Consider the following 12,097-nt stretch of genomic DNA (forward strand, 5'->3'; position numbering starts at 1 on the left):
ATATACATACTTTATATAAACGATTATGCAGAATGAATAATAAAACAAGCCGTCACTACTCCCTACCAAATTCCTACCAAATTATGTACTACGATAATTAAATATTATCAATTCATTATAAGAATTTGTTGAGACTTCAGACCTCCAATTGAATGTCTATTTAATGATGATGATTGAGCTGATTAGAAGTGCTAACTAATAAGGAACAACCGTATTATCACTATATAGATCTACTACACTACGCCAAAAAGACCTAAGAAAGCGCTTTTTAGGCCTTTAAAAGTGCTGCCATAGGTGGCGCTGCTATAGGTTTTAGCAGCGCTTTTTGTTTTGGCGAAAGCGCTGGCGTAGGTATACCTTAGCCAACACTTTTTCCTAAAATGTGCTTTCTAAAGTAGGCCTTTAGCAGCGCTTTTTCTGGAAAAGCGCTTTCTAAAGTAGGCCTTTTGCAACGCTTTTTTCAGGAAAAGCGCTTTCTAAATAATGCTTTTTATGCTTATGTAGGCATGTTTAGGCAGCGTTTTTTTCAAAGAAAAGCATTGCTAAAGGCCTATAGAAAGCGTTTTTCGAAAAAAGCGCTGGCTAAAGTATATCTAAGGCAGCACTTTTCTTGGAAAAGAGCTTTCTAAAGTGTCTACAGGAAGCATTTTTGGGTCTATATTTTGGTTTAAACCTGGAATAATAAGACAGCCAATAATAACCTATTAACCTGGAATATTAAATTGTAATCCTATAAACCTGTTATATACAATTATAATCCATTGTAATCCAAAATATATGTCATTATAATACCAAAATATATGCCAAAAAAAAGGCATTATAATGCCATTACATTATATACCATTATAATCCAAAATATATGTACACCATTATAATTCAATTCACATATTTCTAACATAACCAAATCAGCCTTAACAATTACAAAGTCATCCCTAACAATAACTAAATCAACCTTAACTAAAGCATCCCTAACAAAATCAACCCTAACAAAATCAGCCCTAACAACAACTAAATCAGCCATAATTAATAAAATCTGTTTGAAATCGCCAAAATCTGACGAGCGGACGGTCCTGGTTCTGCAAGGTATGCACATAATAACACGGTCAATAATGTATTTACACAATAATGTATTCATAACAATTTTCACACAATAATGTACTCATACCTTATATGATTCTTTATGCAATAAAATATTGACACAATTCCTCTTTGATTTCTTCCAATTGAAGTTTCGTGTAATGAGCACACTTGACTTCATCGAAGTACTACATAACAAAAACATAATATGCATGATTTAGTTAAAAAAATTATAAGAAATATATGATAAATAATATAACAAATCCTAAGTTATAAATCCATACCGTGATTGGAATCTCTATTCGATTCATTTGAAGGATTTTTTTGATAAACCTCAAAACGAAGTATCCACAATCTATATCGTTTTGTTGTTGAGCACACTACATAGAAAAACAAATAAGAATGTATAGTTGTCTTGTTTTATCAAGTAGCATAACTATTATAAGCAAAATTGTGAAAACTAATGTATCTGCACTTTGATCCAAGTAATGTTGCTTGATTTAGTCTGTGATTCTCGAACTTCTCTTTGACTTCGGAATACTTGTATTGCTCTAACAAAATAAAAACATATATTTAGAACAATCTCACAGAAGTAATTAAATATATAAATATACACGAATATTTAGAACAATCTCACTTACGTATCAACCATTGACTTCATATCTGGATAATTGGTCCAATCACCATTTACCGAATTCAGATGATATACCACTTCTTTTACATGATCCATAGCAACCAACAACCAGTGACGTCTATAAATTAAAACAAAAGTTTATATGAAAATTTTCTATGCAAAAGAAACAAAGATTAGAATAAACTTAGAATGAAAATCTAACCCTATTGGAATAGTATTATACACCCAAGATACAAGCTTTATGTATTGTCGGTGGCCATGAATCTCTCGATTAAGTGCTCTCTTACTGAATCTGATTCCCTAACAATTGTCGCTCCTCTGACACGGAAGGAAGACACGAAGTGGAATCTATTTGACAATTGATTCCCGCGCATCAATTTGTCATACAACAACCTTAAATAAAAACATAATAAACATTATACTATTTTCATTGAATTTGTTGAGACTTGAGACCTCCAATTGAATGTCTATTTAATGATGATGAATGAGCAGATTAGAAGTGCTAACTAACAAGGAACAACCCTATTATCACTTTATAGATTTGCTAGCTACCTTCTTTTTGGGAAACTAAATTTCTGATATCCAATATAAGAAAGAAATAATCAAAGAAAGAAAGAACAACCTTTTCTCTACTACACTCACTTAAAGAATTTGTTGTATCTTCAGTGTCCACGACCTCGTCATCAGAATCAGGAAGGAGATCCTAAAATGCTTCAAGTTAGCGGGGGCTTTGATCATTCTAGGGACACTTGTTGCCATTAGCCCGCCATTTCTAATCTGCTATCATATCAGGAGAGAGCCCCCACTCAAGCATTTCTTCGTCTGTATGATGAACTACCAAGCTAAACTCTCCGCCGCTCCCCAACTGCATCATGCGGAACTCACTATTTCCAAAATTGTTGAGAAGTTCAAATTGTTCAGTTGTCCACCTAAACCACCTCATGAGGAAAACTCGAGAAGCCAACCCATGTGACACGATTATCAGATTCAAATCGTTTGAAGGGTTATGATTAAGCCTGTTCATGTCAATGTCTCTCCATAGAGATTTAAGAAAACCTGCAAACAAGTCATTTCCAAATTAACACCACCTAATCTATGTGCATCACATCTGTTTAAGACTTAAGATTAACAACTAACTACATACAAATAAAACTGCAACAGAATCCAGTAAAATTTATGTGACCGAAGCATGCCTCAAAATAAACAATTTTTTTTTAATTCAATACTAACCGTCGTGACAACTTCTACTCCTTTTCTTCTGTGTGAAAATAATGAATCCTTCGCCACTAAATGGAAAAAGGCAGTTGGGAAGCTCTACTTGGGCGTCTCTCCGTTCCTTTTCGACATCTTTTTTATCGGAAAGATTCTAAATCCCACATTGGTTAGAGATAGAACTTAACAATAAGAATTTTTCTAATTTATATAGAGTAACACCCTCACTTAATAAACCGGTTTTATACGGATAAGAAAATCAATTTTATAAGAATGAGTTAGGCCAAACTCTAATATTTTTTCTTTCTAATAGTAAACCACAAACTCTAAGCGTGGCTCAAATTATGAACCATAAGGGTTCATAAGTCTTCTTAGTGTGGCATTTTTTTTTCTTGCATATTCTTTGTAAACATGTTTATCTTGTAATCCAGAACTCTGTGTACTTCAATTCAATTTTAGACAAAAGAAAGTATGCCTTGTTTGTAAACATACTTCATAGTTCATGATCTGTTTTTTTGGCTTTTATATTTTTTTAATTATTTTTATGGTGAAATATAATTTTGTGTAAAATAAATTTATAAAGAAACTTTCCATAAAAACTTCAAATAAAATTTTGATTTAAATAGTTATTTTAGATTTTTTTTCATTTTATTAAAACTTTTTTTAAATAACAAAATTTTAAAAAATCACTTAATTTTGAAGTTATTTCAAATAGTTTTTCAATTAAATTATTTTTTAGATACAACTTTTTGAAAAAAATATTTCAATTATGTTTTGATTTTCAATAATGTATGTTTATATTATATGATTTCAAAATTAATATATCAATTTAGAAAAAACAAAAATAAAAAAACTTATAATATTATGAAAAACAGTTTTATAAAATTCATTTTTTAAAATATAAAAAAAAAATCATTTTTGAAAACAAAAACAAACAGACTTACAATTACATAACCTATTCCCACATAGTTCTCTTCAATAGCATAAACAAATTATACAAAAGCTAATTTAACCACATTGAATTTAGGTTTTTGCTTATGCGTTTAATTTAGTTGTTCTCTAAGTATGACACATGTTGAAATTTTTGGGCTGATGAAAATTAGAGCGGGAACTTAGAAGAATTAATTGTCATTAATAAACATACGTATGAGATAGTATGAGTTGAAATGAATATGAAAAGATTCATTTTAGTCTCACATGTATGTATGAGGAAACACATATATTTTAAGTAGACAAAATGGATTGGGTTCCCTAAAGGTACCCAATTTTATAAAGGAGTGAGGACACACAACCAAGCCACCTTCACGCGTGCGTCCCACGTCGTCTGACCGGCTCGGTTCGGCCTTAACCATTTATTTTGCCGACTCGTTCCACTTCCCCTGCGTTCTCTCCATTCGGGTCAGAACCTCAACTATAAATAGCGATTTTTCCATCACTTGTTTCTCGCATTAGATTTCATAATCTGAAATCTCTCTCTTCTCTCCCATATTCATGTTTTCAAAAAAAATTCTTTTTCTATTTTGGAGTGGCTTGATTGTGTCATCTATGACTAAATTATCCAAATCTTACGAGTTATTTTGACACCATCATCGAGTGGTTTCAACACCATCAAAAGGTGTATTTCTAGAACGATCAAATATCGTGCAAGTAATGATCGTATAATTGAACTAGACAGTTTTATCCTAGAGGCGTCGGGGTAGTTAGACTGCTTTGCATAATTTTGGGCAGTGTCGCGAAAAGTTTGAAAATCCAAATCCATCAATTTTGGGTAGTTTTCTATGGCTATTTTCATAATCCAAATTCAACAATTTTAAGACGCTCGAAAAACTGCCATGGCTACCGAAGAAGGTATTGGTAAGTTTAAGGGTTCTAACTTCAAACGTTGACAAGTTAAAATGAAAATTTTCTTAACCTTAAAGAAGGTTTCCCATGTTTTGACTGAGGACATTCATGTTGTTCCTTCTAGATCAACCGAACAAACTAATGGTGACAAGATTATGAATTCAGACGGAACTGTTAACTCGTCTGGATTAGACTCTGCTGCAAAAGCTAAAGTCGCAAATGATTTAGAGCTCAGAAAAGAAGTATCCATCTGGAAATATAATGATTATATATCTTTGCAAAAACCTCACTCTAAACAGTCTCGCCGACGATCTATATGATTACTATAGTAACTGCAAAATTGCCAAATAGGTATCAAAAGCTCTGCAGAATAAATATGATACTCAAGAAGCTGGAACAAAGAAGTATGAGGTAACCCGTTACTTAAAGTATCAGATGGTAGATGAAAGGTTCGTGGAAGCACAATACCACGAACTTCAGAAGATTTCTCGGGAAGTAATTACAAAAGGTATGCCCCTCAACGAACAATTTCAAATTATTGTTATCGTTGATAAACTATCTCTAGTTAGAAAGATTTCAAAAACTTGCTTTGCCATAAAACAAAAGAGTTTCCAATTATGAGTCGGTTCACTCGCCTTTGAATTAAAAAGGAAGCTCGGAGTCAAGTTTAACTGAATGATCAGAAATTTGTTGCTATGATAACTTAAATCAACATGGTCGGTGGATCAGATGGTTGGTGGTTAGACATCGGTGACTCTCGTCATTTCTTCTATGATTTTGTTAGGTTCAAAACATACGGGAATGCTGAAAATATGAAAGTGTTGTTCGAAGATGCTCACACCACTAATGTTGCTAGAATTGGAGACGAGGAGCTTAATTTTACATCCGGAAAGACTTTAATCTTGAAGGATGTCATGCATGTTCCTGAAATTAGGAAGAATCTTGTTTCTGGTTTTTTGTAAATAAGGTAGGGTTTAATCAATCTATTGGGGCATATTTGTACATCATCGCTAAGAATGGTATTTTTATTAGGGCATATCTTGTGAGTAATATGAGGTGATCATGCTAGAGTATATAAGAGAAGCATGAATCCTAAAGTGATAAGAGGATGAGATGATAGAAACTCTTAATGAGATATGTATTATGTATGAAGTAGTACCTAGGATACATGAGCACTCTTGAAAGACCCTCCTATGTAATTGTGGAACTTAGGTCGGTTCTTATAGAACTTCGAGGCAGAATTCCTAGAGTCTACACTAAATCAGGATACACGTGGAGGACCACTAAAGCACATGCTATTAGGATACACCTTAAGAAAATATTGTGTGTGGATTTGATGTCTGGGATAGAGTTTAAGACATTAGTGTCACCCTTGATGAATCAGAATCCTACTTACTACATAAATGTTCAAGTCGTAGACACCTTTCTTATGCACAATCTTAGAAACGTCTTACGTTACTAACAAAATCACCAATTTAAATTCAAGTGGGGATTGTTGGAATTCTTTTTCTTTTTTTTTGGTGCCAAGTCTCGAACTAAGTACCCCAAGGCTGAAGGTAAGCTTACAACCAAAGGACTTCTCAGGAAACTAGTGGGATTGTTGGAATTCTTGGGATGATGAAAATTGGAGTGGAAACTTTGAAGAATTAAATGTCATTAATGAGCACAGGCATGAGCTAGTATGAGTTTAAGTGAATTTAAAAAGATTCATTTTAGTCTCACATAGGAGGGAACACACATATTAGTAGTGCATATATATTTCCAGTGGGAAATGGGTTGGGCCCAAGGAACGTGCATATTATGTCAGAGTTTCGGATCCGAAGCGAGTCAAACTCACTAGTTCGTAATGAATCAATTTCAATGTTGGATGTTTGATTTAAATGATCTGGAGCAAAAGGCGGTGGAATTGATTATAATGGAATCATATCCTTCCAATATGTGAATTGATTCCTACAAACAAAGGCAAAACATGAATTATGAAATTGTTTATTGAATCGATTCCAACATGTATGTGAATCGATTCCAACTAACGGAAGGAAAACAAGAGTTTGAAAAAATTGAATTGAATCAATTCCGAGTGATGTGTGAATCGATCCCGACAAACAAAATCAAATAATGAATTTGAAATGCATTATTTTGAATCAATTCTAATTTTTGTTTCAATCTATTCCAATTGATTTTATTCCAATTGTTGTTTGAATCAATTCCCATAGACTGACAATTTAAATTGGATCATGCATTACCTAGAATATATTAATTTAAGGTTGACTTTAGTCAACACTTCATTATATTCATGGAAACTCTATAATTTATGTGCGTGGTGAGATATTCAATAATAAACTCAAAAGCACGATAAAACATAATTTTCAAAGCATCAAAATAACGAAATAATTGATAATGAATTTAAGGAAATTTTCAATTATCATGTCGGGCCATCTCATCTGGATCATTTAAATAATTATCCCCATATTTTATAAAGATAATATGTTCCTAGATCTTTTTATTTTTTTCCATCCTATGAAAAAAAATGTACCAGTAGTGTTCTCGTCTCTACTTCAATGTCAATTCATCTTTGCTTTTTCAAACCAGAATAACTCTTCCCCTACCAGATTTTTCTCAAGATCATCTTGAGCCACCTTCTGTTGAGCTCTTAAGCTCTCGTTTATACCAACAATAATGATATGATCCTGAATATGAACAAGCTTGTTAGTAGATTCTTTGACTAATATATGAATGTTACCAAAAATCTCGTTGTTCCAAAGATTTTTCTTTAAGATTTAAAGCTTGTTATTTAGGATGTACATTAGGCAACCAACTACAAGAGTGGACTAGCAACTAGTGGTGAAGGCTTTATAACTATCACACAGAGTAAAAACTTGAAATGAGAAACCAACATATGAGGAGTGAAGGTAGTCTCCAACAAGACGGGGTGGTGGACAGAATTGATTCCGAGAGAATTGAGTTTGATAGAATTGATTTCAATAGAATTGAGTTTAGAAGAATCGATTTATGTTTGGATGTAATGATATAGAAGTGATTGTTATCAATTAATGTTATTTGGATAGTTTTAACAAAATTGATTTTGAATTGTATGATTACCAAAATGGTAATAAATTCTAATATAAATCAAAAAGAAAAGAAGTAATTGATGAAAATTAAATAGGGTAAAGAAGAAAAAATTTAAAGAGTTGTAATAAATAATATATAATAAATATAGAATTGATTCTACTAAACTCAAAAATTAGAAATTATAGCTTATAATAGAATTATTTTTGGAGGAGAAAAATTGATTTTGAAAAAGTATTCAAACAAAAGAAATACTATCATAAAAGTTAAAAGTGTTTTTGGAGCTTGTAGAAGTTAATCCAACAAAGTGGATACTAAGTAAAGCTTATTGGAACTCTTCACCATCAGTAAAAAACTAAAAAAATCTAGAGAGATGCTCCTCCTTCTCTCTAGAAATTTCTCCCCAAATCCTTTAAGGTTTGGTGGCTCTTTCCCACCCTCATGGTGGCCCTTGCCTTTTCACCCCTATGGTGGTCACGTCCCTCTCTTTTGAGAGCAGCCTCCTTCCCATCTGTTGTCTTTTCAAGTCTTCACAATACCAACGGTAAAGTCTCCCTTTCTTCTGTTTCGGCCACCACCGGAGCCACCACCACTAACAAAGAACAAGTTAGTTGTGGGTTTTCTTCACATCCCACACACCTTTTCGGCGGATGCTTCTCGCTCTTCGGCTACTCCTTCTCTCTCGCTGCCCGGAACTACTCGTCCTCCACCGAAGCCGCCATGGGTAAATGTTGCACTCTTGGGTTTTGTCAAGATGATTCATAAGAGTTTTGTGTTTTGTAAGGTGTTGGTGTCTCTCTTGTTCTTGTTGTTTCTGGTTTATGTTGTTTTGTTGTGTGAGTTGCTCTTAGGCTTAGGGTGTTGTCAACTCGTGCTCAAGGTGTTTGATGATAGGTCTCAAAGAAGCTCGGATGATGGTACTGTATTTTTTAGGAAGAACCTTTTCAGGGCTGGTGCAAATCAATCTCCTTTTTCCATTCAACATTTGATTCATCCACAAATTGTGAGTTTTTTCAATATTGTGAACCGGTATAATCGACTTGCGCGTGATAAAGCTAGTGTTAAAGCTAAAGATATGATCCTTAATTTGATAGATATAAAGATTGTGGTTCCTAAACTCATTTGTATCTTGCGGAAGAGTTATGTTTGGTGGATTGGATTAAGGAATTGGTTTGGTAACTCCTTTTTAGGTTCTTTTTTCGCTAAGTTTGTTGAAGTCCATAGCTTGTTTGGCTCAATTATTAGTGTTGTTGTTAAATTGTGGAAGGGAAATACCCTAACAAAATCTCTTTCACTATGTTTGTACCTTTCGTTTTTCATCTATTGAATGAGTTTGTTTTACCGTAAAAAAAAAGTAAAGCTTATTGGAGAAGGCTCAATCCAGTTTCTTTCCATGAAATCTCTATCAGATATACCATTAGACCAATTCATTTATATCAAATCAAAATCTCTACCAGATATACCCTGCCTAGGTGGTTGGCCATCAATCATTTATATCAAATCATGAGCAACAATAATGACACCAAGGACAATATGAACTACTTGCGTGTTTGTACCATAAAAGATCTTTGGTCGTTCGTCCACAATAACTAGTAACAAACCCGTGCGTTCGCACGGGTTTTGGTACGGGACGCGCATTTGTTTCAAATATATATATTTTTTAATAAAAAATATCTGATTACTCATGAAAAAAAATAATTGAAAGTATAATTAATAAAAAATATTTTGATCAGTAATTTCATGTCCCGCTAATAATCAATATTTTGATCAATAACTCCACGTCCCGTTTCAGATGTACATTTTTTTTTGGAATATTAGATGTACATTTTTTTAATATAATTTTTTTTAATTAAAATTAATAATCATTATTTGGGATATAAATAATCATAACTTTATGTCCCGTTAAAATAATATTTTGATCAATAACTTCATGTCCCGTTAATATTTAATATTTTGATCAATAAATTCAAGTCCCGTTTCAGATGTACTATTTTTTTAATATTATATATGGAAGAAATATTGAAACCAATTTATTATCTCTTATAAATTTAATAAACTATTTTACTTAGGCAGAAATTTTGTCTATTTTTCACAATTGTTTCAAAGTTGTATTTAATAGTTTTTTCTTAACAATAAATTTTTTAAATTTTTCAATAATATTTTGATATTTTTTAATTTATTTTAATTCTAATGACAAACTGGTGACATATCCACGGTCCACAGCAGAACCTGTGCGTTTGCACGGGGTCTCGTACGAGACGCGCATTTGTTTCAGATGTATATTTTTCAAAAGAAAAATGTCTAATTATCCATGAAAAAATAATAATGAATGTATACTTAGTAAAAAAAAATTAAACAGTAACTTCATGTCCCGTTAATAAACAATATTTTAATCAATAACTTTATGATCCCGTGTACAAATATAATTTTTGCTTAGGTATTGTTATCAAAAATAGCTGAATTAATATTAAATTTTCGTATATAAAAATATTTAGATCAATAATAAAAAAATTTCCGTATACCAATTTGTTATCAAAATTTTTTTGATCATAAACTCCATTTTTATATAAAATTTTTTAGATCAATAATAATTTTTTCCGTATACACATATTATTTTTGTTTAGGTATCGTTTAAAATAATATTTGGATTAATAGTAAATTTTAGTATATATTTAAATCAATAAAAGATTTGTTCCCGTATACCATTTTTTATCAAAATTTTTAGATCATAAATATCATTTTTTGTATATAAAAACATTTAAATTAATAATAGATTTTTTTTCCGTATACAAATTTTATTTATGTTTAGTAAAATATTCAAATATTATAAATATCAGTAGATCAGAAGACTCGGCTCAACCCAACCCTAAGATGTGTCCAACTCTAATTTGATTTGATTAGCAAAACTTAGAATTTTTTAAAATATAGATACTTGTTATGTTCTAAATAATTACCAAACCAAAATTTAATAACAGATTAAAGTTGGATATAATGTCTCTTTCCATGACCTTAATTATAGTTCTATTATGTCGGAAATGAGACTTATAAATAAAATATTAAATATAAATTATGTGTTTATTAAAGTAGTAATTTTAAAGTGAATTACTTTCGCTGACCTTTATACAAACACACCTGGTGACTTCATCCCAATTGCTTCAATTTTCATCATCATAAATTCACATAACTATGCACCAAACTGTAATCCAAACTTAACTCTTTTCATATCAACAGAAGTAGAAGAAAAATACAGCAGAGAGAAGTATGGCCTGGAAAAGGTCTGCATTAAAACAAAAAAGACCGTATCCTCAACATTATTATGAGACTTTTCAATGATGATGGTGCTATAACTATCTTCTAAACACTTTGCTAAAAATAAACTCCACTCAAACTTAATATACATTGAACTATCTCTTAAAAATAAGAGATAGTTATTTCATATTTAAATTCAGTATCAAATAGAATCTAAATAATCACATGATAGAATGGTAAGTTTTATGATATTTGTTCTCCAAGGATCCCAGTGGATGATAAAAGTGGCAAAATAACAAAAATTCTCACTACATCCCATTCAAAGGAATTAGGTTCAACATGCATGTTTTGAATAAACTCCAATGCTTCAGCAAGCTTAACGGAATGACCGAGCAAATAGATCATAGCAGAATAATGTTCCAAACCTGGTCAAATCAAGTATTCTCTAGTGATACAAGAGAAAACACACTCTTCAGTCTTCCCCTCATCCACCATTCCAGCATGACCATAAGCTAAGAGAATACTTGCAAAAGTACATATTTGGCTTAAGTCCTTGCTTCCTCATTTAATAAAAAAAATCAAGTTCAGACTTTGAATAAAATCAATCATGAGAAGTGTCAAACCTTAGACAAGTAGCTCACATATGATATCCTCTCTCAGAAAGATTTGGACTATCATGTATGAAAGTTTTTTATAGAAACAATCATGTCCATGCAACTTAAATTAAGACAATATGTATAGCTTGAGCCTCTCATGTTAGCATTGTAAATACTGTAATTCAACCTTGGAAAAACTATTGGTGCTCAAAATAAAAAACAAATGAATTATAATAATCAGTCAAAGCATGAAATAGTTTTAGTGGCATCCAAACATGCTGTAGCATGCATTTGACTCATCTCCCCGTACTTGCTAATCACATTGTGACAAGTTTCTAAAAGAGATCCTCCGTGCAGAAACTTCAAACCAGCTTCGAAGTAGGTCTCATTGCTTTCAAAATCAAATCCATAGTTCTATGAA

General features: G+C 31.9%; 1 protein-coding gene across 1 annotated transcript; it reads left to right on the forward strand.

Annotated features, from left to right (window-relative positions):
• Window positions 1-8,160: 8,160 nt before the first annotated feature.
• LOC131612840 (uncharacterized) lies at window positions 8,161-9,196 on the forward strand. Its single transcript, XM_058884592.1, has 2 exons — window positions 8,161-8,555; window positions 8,683-9,196. The coding sequence occupies exons 1-2, from the start codon at window positions 8,273-8,275 to the stop codon at window positions 9,156-9,158; spliced, it is 759 nt and encodes a 252-aa protein (XP_058740575.1). The 5' UTR covers window positions 8,161-8,272; the 3' UTR covers window positions 9,159-9,196.
• The last annotated feature ends 2,901 nt before the right edge of the window (window positions 9,197-12,097 follow it).

The sequence above is a fragment of the Vicia villosa genome, linkage group LG6 (genome assembly GCF_029867415.1).
Source record: "Vicia villosa cultivar HV-30 ecotype Madison, WI linkage group LG6, Vvil1.0, whole genome shotgun sequence".
NCBI classification, from domain to species: Eukaryota; Viridiplantae; Streptophyta; class Magnoliopsida; order Fabales; family Fabaceae; genus Vicia; species Vicia villosa.